This window comes from Platalea leucorodia (assembly GCF_965183815.1).
Source record: "Platalea leucorodia genome assembly, chromosome: 11".
In the NCBI taxonomy this organism is placed as follows: domain Eukaryota; kingdom Metazoa; phylum Chordata; class Aves; order Pelecaniformes; family Threskiornithidae; genus Platalea; species Platalea leucorodia.
The window spans coordinates 21,132,147-21,144,290 of NC_138833.1; the positions used below are offsets into that span (position 1 = coordinate 21,132,147).

Here is a 12,144-nt window from a genome sequence, read left to right on the forward strand (position 1 = left end):
ATATCTATTTAATTAGAACATTAAAAATGCATCATATTAGCTAGTCACCACTGGATAAGCAACCTGTATGAGCCGACCCTTAATTAAATGGCCATAATTCTTCTACGAAAAACTAACTGGCACTTCTATTCTGTCCCATACAGACTTTTATGTAAATGACACCACTTCGTTTTTCTTTACACAGCTTTAAAAAAAAAAATCATAAATTAAAAATGTGGAGTTCCATCTCTAGTGTCCCTTATGTAATCGTATGATTTAGAAAAGACAAATGGTGTTGCATTAAATCAAGCCTTAAAAAAACAGAAAAAAACAGAAGGGAAGAAAAAGCAAGCCCCCACCCCCACAAAAAAAAAAAAAAAAAAGTGGATTTTTTTACCAACATACAATAAATATATCTCCCAGGTATTTGGGATGGACAACTTGAATCAACACCTTGCAATTGTAGATTGTTAATTTCAGTATTTGCAAGGACGGTGATTTTTGTTTTGTTTAAAAATCCGCAGTTATTGTAAGATTCTTCTTTATTTCTTTTTTATTTTTAAAAAGGCCTGAGTAAAAAGTTCCACTCTGGGACTTGTATCAGATTCTCTCTGAAGCAGAATTCAACCTCTTCATTAATAAAATTCTTCAAGGCAATTCTTTCACATGGGGGGAACAATCATGCCAGATATAGCTGTCGGAAGGAAAGGGGAGGGGAGGGGGAGAGAGAGAAGGGGGGGGCCGTTACTTTTGTGCATTATCAAGCAACTTTTAAAATTCTCACAGCTTTCAAACATTTACTAGCAACGCACTCAGCCATACTGTGAATTAAATTTAAATATAAGTATCATCCAGTAGAGATAACTATGTACACAGGAATCCCGGGAAGCCTCATTCTGATCGGAAAGTGGCTTAAATTGCAAGTGACACTGCTGAAATCAGTGATTTTTCTTGCAGAAAAAGTGCACTTCCCCTGATAGCAGAATCAGACCGCAACTTAATTTTCTGATTTTAGTTTTAAAATCCCCAAATTCTCAGGAGGCTCAAACCTGACCCAGCCATCGCCACACGTCCTATTACTCTTTTAAAAGCAAAGCAGATACTTGCTCCACGTACGAGAAGGCGGCTGGAGTCCCAGAGGCCAGCAGCATTACAGACCTGGGCGGGTGTTAGTTGCATTAGGCACACTAACAGTGGTTCATTCTTCCATGCCAGTTTTCCCTTACAAGTTCAGTGTTCAGCCCTGGGACTTATGTATGCATTTCCAGGTGCTCAGGAAAGGACTTAAAACTCTCAAATCCAATTTTCAAATTGAAATATGTCCTTAACTGGTGGTTTAGCAGACCGGCGTCTCATGGTTTTATTACACTTGTAGCAGACATCACCAACCACATTGAGTGAGTTGTATGTTTAATGTTAATTTTGAGTGTCTTCTCCCTTGTTGGCTAAGTTGAATGATCAGTATTTCTTTATTATGCTTCCTAACATCATTTTTTATGAAACCACCATCTCTCTTAAAGAGGAGACATTCACTGAAAGTCAACAGGTACAGTCTTCCACCTCGCTTGACCTCCAGCTTGGTCTCCCTCTATTTACCAAGGCCTCTATGCAGACCAGACACACCAAGCGTCCAAGTGATATACTGTGAGCGAGCACATCATTACAGGAGGTAACCATGCAAACTTACAATGAAAACTGTAACCACAATGCATCTTTAAAATAATAGTTGTACGGTGATTTGCCAAAAGGTAGAAAACAGATTCGCCTTCAGGTTGGCGGCACTTCATGGGCACATTATTTAAATGCTAGAACTGCCTGCCATCTCAGACATCTGGACAAGTAATTTCTTAAGGAAGAACTCAACCCTGTGACTGGTGCTGATTCATTGTGCTTTAATTACAGCTGCAATTATTTGATAAGAACAGAGCCAAAGTAAAAGACTCACAGATTTGGGGTTGGAGGGGGAGAGGAGGGAAATGTTTTCTCCACAAACACCACCATATGTGCAAGAATTACAAGTCTAATCAGCAAGGGGAGAACAGCTCGAGCAAACTGCACTGATTAAATGAAATAAAATGAGAGGAGAAGGCAAGAATGCAAAACACATCCACATGTTTGCAACAGGCCATCCTCAGAGGTGACATGTTGCAACTATACAGCAGCACTTCAATTCTTGGAATTTATCATTCAGCAATGTTCTTATGTGGAATCACTGTACTGATTGTTTCTGCTCCACATAAGGGCTCTTCAAGGAGCTGAGAATGAGGATAAAAGCGATAGAGAGGTGACTTGACTTGAGTTGCTCTAAGCCCTACAAGAAGACACTCAAGCGAGTAGCAGGGAGGACACCACTGTGTCTTAGATGTTCCTTGCTGAGGTATTTCCTGCCATGGGCTTTTTTTGCCTCTACTGTGGAGATAATCTGAGGATGCATTTTCATATTATCTCCAAAGCTATGCTGTCTCATAGGATGAATTCAATATTGCCTTTTTTTAAGAATCCTTGCCAATTTAATCAACACTGGGTGAAACAACAGCAGCTTTGTTTAAAAAAAAATTCTCAAAGGGTTTTGTTTCAGCAGTGTCTCAAATAACAAGTTCTGAATCCTCACAATTGGGCTGTCCCTTTGGTTCACGTGACTAAAAATGAAGGAAACGCAGGGCAAGCAATGCTCTCACTGTTGTGGTCGCTCCCTGCTCTGCTCTTGCGATCCTTAGAGTGTGGGCCAGGGTACGGACCCTGAACCACAGACCTCTATGGCATCGATAAAATAGGTATTGACAGCAATGGATACAGTCAACCAGACTGCAGTTCCGCTGTGGCAGCCCTGCAAGGCAGCCACCTACAGCTAAGGGTGCGAGTGTAATTTTCCCTATCTGAATATATGAAAAACTCATGAGGGCATGGACCTGAGACACAAATTTTGTCCCAGTTCTCCTTCTACTCATTGTATTACATCAAGCAATTTGATTTGTTTCTGTTTCTTACCCGAGGATAACAATTTTTATCCCTATTAGTAAAGCACTTGGAGATTTCTGGATGGCAGTTGTTTAGCAGAATATAGGGGTGGGACTGCAGTGCCTGGACGTCAGCACCGTATGTTACAGCGCAGAGAAAAGCAATACTGACAACAGTGCTCCCTCCTTTACTGCTCAGATAAGCAAGGAGTTGAGCAGATGGGAATGGGTAGAGTCTTCCTATATGTGATGAGTGCAACTGAGCAGAGTCAGATGGATAATTAATCCTCTGTGCATTCTACTTTAACCTTTTTTGTCCTTTTCAGCCCTTTCTAAATTCTAAATTTAGTGAAACTTTAAAACAAGATGTTGTTTTCCTTTAGAAAAAACACTTATACTTCAGAAAATGTCAAAATATTATTCCAACAAAAAATTCTCAAGCTAAAAGATTCATCAAAACCAAATCGATTTCAACAAGAAATGGTCAAGAATTGTCTCTCTCAGGACAGCACAGCCGCCTGCCCTGGGTAAGAGCCCAAACAAAGGTGACATAATTGCAACTCCTCCCTTCATGGCTCGGACATTTCCCTGCAGTTACGTATCAGCCATGCGCCTTTTGCCATGGGAAACAAATGGTACAGAAGCAGATCTTTGCTCATTTTTTCAAAGCATTATTGTTTTTGAAGAGCTCTGAAATTCTGAATTAAATTACAAGGCAAATGGCAAAATGATATCTTTTCTGCCTAAACTCTTTGATATTTCCATTCTTTCCAAGTCTTCATTTACATCACTCTACTTTTTATTCTGTAAGTGTTACATCTAGTCATGCAAATTCTCTCAGCTGTAGCATGTTATTGATCCTAAAAACAGAGGTATCAGTGGGAAACAGTGTAGGTATGAGATCACACCAGCTCCAAAAAGGGAGGGCAGAGAGTAGAAAAACTCCCACCAACGGGCATTATTTCTTCTATCATATACTAATTTGTATTCGCTGCTAGCAAATTACAGAAATAATGTGTTTTGAGTTTTACAAAATTGCATGGCAAAGAGAACAACAGATAAGCCTAGCTTTGTTTTAGTGAGTTCTGCTGATACCTAAGCTACGTAAGGAAAGCTTGATTGCTTTCTGATGTATCCAGAAGCCCAAGAGAGATAAGACAGCCTCCTTATACATGGTTGTTTATTTAAGCAATAAGGCACAACAGGCAGTGCATTTCTGAGTGATTATTACAAGCCTCAGGTGGTGTCAGAAGGCATGGGACTAAAGGCTGTGTGTCTCTAACTCACCAAGAAGTTCAGCGATGACCTAGAAATGAACCATCTCTTGGTGTCTCATTCCTATTATGAAAACTGAATTGCTAAATAAAAATTAGGGGAAACACTCAGATCTGTGTGGTTTCTGGGCATTACAGATCTGGATGTGACATAATGAGGAGGCAATCAGCAAGCCCCAGTTGCGGCCGGTGCTCTCAGCTCATTCCATAATTGCTTTTCATAACTGAATACATGGAATCTGGGAATTCCGTGTCTTGTGAAAGGAAAACCAGTGCCTGAAAAAAGCTTTCTCCTGTTACTTGCTTTTTTCTCTCCACCCACAACAGCAGGTTGAGACAAGGTGAAGAGAATTTAAAACATTAACATGTTCAAAAGCTTCTAGCAGTCAACTCTTAGCTCCTTTTGTATTTTTTAATACGGAGGTGAAACATTTTTAGCTGTTGCCTTTAAAATTTGTAGCATGTCGGCAGTGCCAAATTCTTAAAGCATGCAAAAATTAATCTCCTAAAAACTCCAGCTCATCTGAAAATTTTGTTGTCTTTTATTCCTGATGCAGTCAGTATTTATAACAAAGTCCTGACCAAAGGTACCCAAGTTCTGCTTGTACATTCCTAGTATTTTCACAATTTCTGTGTGCATGTGTGTACATCTGCAAGGATTCCTCCTCCCAGTTCACCAGTGTAAAATGTACTGAGGACAATGCTTTCCTTCAGTCACAATAGATCCCAGCTTTTATGAATGAATTCCTTCCACTCTGCCTGCATATAGATTTTTTTTTTTTTGGCTGTTAATGGTGCTATCAGCATTATGCCCGCAAGCCCGGCGTTTCTCTTTCCAGAGGCCGTAGAGTGACATGTGGAGTCTGTGGATCTATCCTCCCCCTGCTCCGCACAGCTCCTTCTGAACACAGCTTTGAAAATGAAGGAATTTTATTCCCTGCTCAATGCTTTTTGGATAATTTGCACAGGCACGTGGAAAGGAAAACAGACCTCAGGTCTGGGGGAAGCACGACGCATACCGCAAAATCTTTCCCACCTCTGGCAGAGTTGGAGGCAGCTGGCTGCGTCTGCTTATGGAAACTCCTTGGTCTAAGCGAGCATGAAAACGTCTCTCTCAGCACACTAATGCGCAGTGAGGTAATTACACAGGAAGGTTTCGGCACCGTGTTGTAAAACAGGCTGCGCCAAACAATGAAATGGGCAGTGCTGGTCTTTGCAGCATCCTCAGTTTGACAGGCTTTTGCCTGTCACTCCCTCGGCTTGCATCAAGGCTTCAAAACGTATTTAGGTGCTAATGCTGGAATACTTTGTAATGAGAGGGGAAGGGACGTGGAAAAGGAGCAGCCCCTTGATACCAACAGCTGAAGAGGCTTTCAAAAAGGCCCTGCGACATTTATGGAATTAATTGGCACAGAAGTACATTAATCAGTGGAAACTAATGTTTGCCCTGGTGTGAGTTAAACTGGAAAATGCTGCTGTTAGTTTGTAATGTGGCTTCTATTTATGAAAGGCAAAGGTTTGTGCCAAGCTCTGTAACGGTCTATTTGCTCTCAGTAGGATTTCTGCACAAGTGTACTATGACAAAGGAAAAAAAGGAAGGGAAGATTGAGTGACGTACTTCAGGAGAAGGCCAGCCCCTGGAGAGACCCTGCAGTGGAGTACTTGCTAGAGTCCACAAAAGACTGGTCTGATAAAGGACGACAACAGGGAATAAGAGAGGAAAGAAAGAAAAAGGATGGTATTAGTAAGCTGAAATATTACTCATTTTTATCATAACAGTAGGTCTGTGCTTTAAAAGACACAGCCTCTCAATTCAGCAGTATTAGTCGAGTTAGAGACAGGGTGGTTGCCAAACACCTGCATGGTACTAGGTGGGCTGGTGGTGGAGTCCAGTTACTCTTTACAGGAGGAAACTTTAGGACAGAGACCACCAGGGATCCCCCATTGTCTTCTATCCCCTTTGACAACTCAGTGTCGCTTAAAGCCTCGCAAGGTGCCAGGAACTCACGGTTTTGAGAGCAGCCATCTATGCTTCAGACTTGGTTTCACCTACCTTGCAGGCTATTGCCATTGGTGCTGGTGCAGGTGGGAGGAGGAGAAGTTTGCGGTCTCACAACAGGCGCAAAAGCACTCTTCTGTTTCACCGCTGAGACCATGTTGGCTGGTGAGAAGGAGAAAATCCCAGAGGAACTGCTACAGTTTGAGGGGAGGCTAGTGGAGGAGGCCATTGTCGGACTTGATGGCACAACTAGAGGAAAAAAAAGACCCCCCCAAAAGGCATTCCTTAGTATTAGATAATCAGCAGGCTGCAGAAACAAGAGAACTCTGCTTCTTGTATGCACTGGGTCTAATTTCAAATATCCAAGGCCTTTACTGCAGTTAGATTTCTGGTTGTTCACAAAGTGTGATCAGGAAACCCACTTGTTTTGTTTTGCAGGTGTTCAGGAGCAGTAATCCTAGGAGCTCTTAAACACTCCTTTAATTCTCTGTCACTGCAACTCTTTATTCTTACAACAACCCTGTCCTGCCATCCTGTTTCAAACTTTTCTAGTGATTGGTATTAGCTACTGCCCTGGTCTGAATTTGTAATGTTTTTGTGTAGGGGGATAAGAGGGAATCCTGACGGTGTAGGCAACTCAGGGGTTACAAAACTGATGGGCAAGGAGAGTGGTTAAAGTACAAATCTGGATCTGGAATTTTTAACTTGGAACGGTTTGAGTTTTTAACTGGCCTCCAAAACCAGCATTTTAAGCCATGCTTTCTTTGTAGCGAGATGGCTCCAGAAAGACCTATAGCGTCTTAAGTAAACTTGCAGAAGGTAGAAAGGTCTTAGCGGTGACCCAGTCAACCTGCTTGTCAAAAGCCAGCAAAAATGTTTGCGTTTCTTTCCTCTCTCAAACCCTGCAAGAACTAGGGTTTAAAAGGAATTATTCCAAAAGCTGTGAATATTATAAACACACACACACACACACACACATATCTTTATACATGGAGGCTGTCCAGCATGAAGCAACCGGTGAGATGGCTGCCCCTACAGTTTTTTACTCCTTTGGTCTCCTGGCACAAGTGTTTTCAGTGTCTGTTGCACAAAAAAATGTGTGGATAACTGACAGAAATCATGCTTTTCTTTTATCTCCAATGGGAAAAACGACTATTCTCACAATGGCCACAGATGCTTTCCGTGTTATAACTACTAGTACCAAGTACAGCTTCCCTGTATCCATCAGCTTTGAGAAATTTTGTGCTGTGGGGACTTCCCAGGAATTCTCAGTGATGTGAAAAACAGCCATATTTCTCACGTGACCATTTTATTTATGCACAGGAATGGAGCTGGCATTTCATATCTCACCCAAGATGGAGAATTCTGAAAATGAAAGTGGTCAAGACAAATAAACCTCCCAGAGGATCTATGGCCACTGTCTGAATACAACATGCTCATTCAGAGCCATCGCCTGGAATCTCAGCTGGAATAGCTAAGCAATGGAGCCATTCTGGTTTACATCAAATGAAGATCTGGCTTCAACTACAAGACTGAATAAAATGAAAGTCTTCAGTTTTTCTAAGTAAGTGTAGACATAAGGCTCCCTTTCTTAGGGACTGAACCGATTGTCCAAAATGCAAATCTGCTATATAGGAGGTTCAGGTTTTAAATACATACATATATCCTTAAACTGTTATTTTACTATATAGTAGGATAAATATCTTTGGTTCATGTAGTTATCACTGAGGTTTTAAGTTAACTTGTTTTCATGAAAATAAAGCCAACTACTTTTATATGCAGACAGCCTTGCAAGTTTCCCCTCTTATCCAACAAAAAAAGGAAAGGACCAACAGTAAGATCCCATACTTTCATTCTTCATCCTGTTTAGAAACTGCTTATATACATGAGGGGGCTATGAATAATTACATATTATAGAGTAAAATTCCTATCATCTGGGCTTTGAATTATTATTTTATTTGCATTTATGTAGATAAAAATCACCCTATTTAAGTTCTTACTTGAGAATCTGATATCATATTTGTTAACACTGAGGAAATCAATTAATGGAAATTAAATGTTCAAAGTTTCACAGTCTGACAGATACAATCTTAGTCTGAAGTCACTCTATGTCTGGAAGTACTTGCTAAGGGAGAGCAATCAAAGCACCTAAATTGAATTGCTACTATACAGCAATTAGTTTATTGATTTAATTAAGAATGCCACCTTTTAATTTTCAGGTCATGATTGAAGCATTTTCTGATTCAATGGATTAGGCATTAGCAGAATGACAGATCTACCAAGAAAACCTCCCAAAATATAACGAGAATAGAGAACCAGGGCTGGGAAGTGAAGTGCTATTCTAAAGAGGACTTCGTTCATAAATATGAAATAATACACTGCTAGAGTATTTTAAATGCATTACTGGCATCTGCTTCCAAAAAGAGATGTCTCATCAATCATGTTATATTATGAATTCAGAGCGCGCAGATTCTATGACAGTAAATTCAACTTAATAAGTAAGGTACTTTGTAACATTACTTGTTACATTATTATTAGAGTACAAAAATAATAACTGGTTAGCAATTCCCAGGTTATAAGTACTAGTTACGTGGGTAAATATTTTCTTCTAAATTTGCAGCAGCGAAGAAGCCTTGGAGGTAATTTTTTAAATCCCCTTTTTAATTCTGAACTCTAGCAAGGCAATTCAAAACAATTCATTACTGCTGTTACACCACTAAAGATTTGCTGTGTAAGCCTTGGTACGTTCAGCAGTCTGTTTGTCTTGTCCATGCTAGGGTCTCAGCCTATAAACCTATTTATATGACAAGCCCTTCTGGCCTGATTCTGCTAGCAGCTTGCTACAGATGTCAGCAGAAGCCTTTATGCCACTTCAGCAATGTCAGAGGAATCGGGCAGGTCCTAGTCATTTAATTTTCTCACGTGAATAGGGACTACTGAGCTGCGTGAGCTGCTGCGGACAAGGTTCATAGGCCTTTACCAATAGAAATGTATTTATATTTAAACAGGTTACTAAACCTTTAATATCAAAATGCAGAAAGTTAGTCCTACACATAAATATTTCCATAACTGGGACTGTAGACCACAAGCTCTTTACACCATGGAATATATAATTTGTATGACTTACATCTTTGTGGCATTCACTGTACAGACACTAAAACACAAACTCTAAGAGCCATTGTCACATTTTACTGACTAATACTAAGCTCTCAGTGAAGTCAATATAATACCTACTTACAAAGCAAATGGAGTATAAGCAATCAAGATTAGGCCCAACAGTAATTCATAATTTCTATAAAGGTTATGAACATATTATTTCCACAGAGGTCTCGGAAACATCATCATAGAGCTTATGGAAATGTCAGTCTTATTACAGCAAACTTTTCTGCCCTTCATATCTTACAGCTGGAAAAAACTACTTTTCCTGCAGCAAATATCCTTAGCTTCCTTTCATACCCACTGCAACAAAAAGTTGTGTACTGACAACTGACTTTTGATCCCCTCCAATGCACATTAAGTCACTTTTGCCATCCCTGCTTTCTAGCAATGTTGAGGACAGCCTTTCTTATTTACAGAGTACAAGGTAAGTTATGAAACTATCAGCCCAAATCATGAGAGACATTATTCTTTTTAAGCTCTTATGAGACTCCCAAATAATAATAATAATAATAATAATAATAATAATAATAATAATAATAATAATAATAACAACAACAACAACAACAACAACAACAACAACAACAACAACAACAACAATAATAATAATAATAATAATAATAATAATAATAATAATAGCAACAACAACAACAATAATAAACCAGAGCAGAGCATTGCTGGCAACACTAATGTCTTCAAAGTGCTTCAAAGGTCAGTGCCTTGGAGAGGAGAGAAAGGACCGAGCTCTGTTTCAAGTGCTCAACATAGAAACTAAATATTGAGTATCACAGAAAAGTCACTGTCTCCTTCTAATGATAATGTGCAAAATACAGAAAAGCCATATAATACTCACTGGCATAGGGAGAATTGGCAGCAGATCCATTCAGGAAGGTCGGAGATCCGCCTAAATTTGACATTCCAGCATTCCCATAGCCATTCATGCTTGTTGTGACAGAGTTATAATTTGTCTGCTGAGGGGTGGTGCTTGGCACATAGCCATGAGGTGACACGCTGCTTGAGTTGCGAGTAAAACCTTTTGTGGGGAGGGAATACATTTAGAAATTGGTATTAGCCCGAGAACAGTTTCTTACACAAACAGCTACAAGCAAGTAACTCTGGGCTATCAAGCCAGCAGCCTAATCCAGCCACGGTGTGCGTGGGGAGGGCCAGGACTGGCCACCACCAGCCCCAGGTAACCCAAATTGTGAACCCTCACTGCCCAGGTCATTGCTGATGGGAGCACAAAGCAGGAGGAGGGAGGCTACAGCCTTCCCAGCTCCTCGGGCAACCCATGCCCTCAAGCAAAGATTAGCATTGGGTGTTATAGGAACACTCGCTAAAAGAGCTGTTTGTAGGAAATGGAGTAAACACAACCTACATTTTCAAAGTCAGGAGTACATACCGACTTAAGGTATGTTAAAAGCATGTGGTTTTTGCTAACTCTTCTCATGTTGCTCTCATTTAATGCATCTCAAATCAGATGCTCACTGCACACTTCAGAAAATGTAGGGTATATTTCTCAAAGTAGTGGGATAACTTAGTCTTTTTGCCCTGGTCTGATCATTATGCTGGCAGAAAATGACTATCAAATTTGGCACCAAGTTAAAATTTGAATCTCTACCTAATTCTGGAAATGACATTTGGGGAAACTCATATCCAAATATCCAAAAAGGAAGATTTGTTTCTAGAAGCACAGAAATACAAAATGCATCTTCACTCCTGGAAGAAAAAGTGCCAGCTTTTCTTCCTACCACACAGTACATCCATAGAGTATTTTGATCTAAAAATAATTTCTATTTTTTTAGTGTAATGCAAAATAATTTTGGCTGCCCTTCTGGAAAACAGCCTCATTCTAATACCTTCTCATTAAAGTGGATTTTTAAGTTGGATAATAAATAGAGCTGAGCAAAGGAGAGGGCAAAATACAAGGGTTTTTTTTTTAAAAAAATGTTCTTAACTTTTTTTTTTATTATTTTTAACGGTAGGAATTAAAACAATATTGATTTTACACAAAGTGAAAAACACTTTATTTTAAAAACTAGAGAAGCTCTGAAAATGTCTTTGTAAATATTTCTATTTTTTGCTAGTTTCAAAATCTAGAAAAGTCTCAAACCCTGCAAAAAACATCAGTGCCAATATTGTGTCTCTTGCAAAACCAAACCCAACTAAACAGACAACTATTCAAGGGATACTTTTTTGTGTTATAAAGAAATGCTACATTGGGCCCAGACTGAGAGATCATCCATGCTCAGGAAAACATATAAGCAAGTACTTAACATTAAGTACATGCTCAAGTCAATAGAAATCCTTTTAACATTAGTGGGATTTAAAGACAAACACAAGCGTTGTTCTGAGCAGAAGGAAAAGCGATTTAGATATATGCCGAAGTGCTTTTCCCGAATTGGGGCAAAAGTCAGCAAAGCCAGCGCCGTCTCATGACAGTACTGTGTCATTCAGAAGTTGTGCACGCGTGTGGGATGGTGTCTGTCTAGACGTGCTCCTAGCCTTCAGTTTTGAACCATCCTGCTCTGCACGTTTCCCTGACTTTTATCAGAAAAGGTTCATAGAGAGAGGAAGACGAGTCTTCTCCTGACCCTGATTGGTGGCTTGTGAGGCTTCGGAAACATTGACAGCTAGTTGACCACTAAAGGAATTCACTCCCATCATTCCTGCATGGACTGACGTGTTAGCAAGGGCGGGGAGCTGGTTGTGATTGCGGGGGACACTGTAGAGTGCTTCTGCAATGTCTGCTGCTCTTTTCAGGATTATTTCCTAGAGG

The 12,144-nt window shown here is 40.0% G+C and overlaps 1 protein-coding gene across 10 annotated transcripts in view; it reads right to left on the reverse strand.

The window, feature by feature from the left end:
• Positions 1-479: 479 nt before the first annotated feature.
• EBF1 (EBF transcription factor 1) overlaps positions 480-12,144 on the reverse strand; it is a gene marked incomplete at both ends in the record, with an annotated part of 282,086 nt that continues 270,421 nt past the window's right edge. For 5 of the 10 annotated variants that reach the window (XM_082324547.1, XM_082324546.1, XM_082324545.1 and 2 more), the window contains 4 exons: positions 480-673; positions 6,264-6,458; positions 10,219-10,398; positions 11,960-12,137. In XM_082324547.1, the coding sequence (XP_082180673.1) occupies positions 642-673; positions 6,264-6,458; positions 10,219-10,398; positions 11,960-12,137 (585 nt within the window). Of the gene's footprint in view, positions 674-5,829; positions 5,898-6,263; positions 6,459-10,218; positions 10,399-11,959; positions 12,138-12,144 lie in introns of those variants that run through there. The other 5 variants (XM_082324544.1, XM_082324542.1, XM_082324539.1 and 2 more) reach the window with 3 other exon arrangements.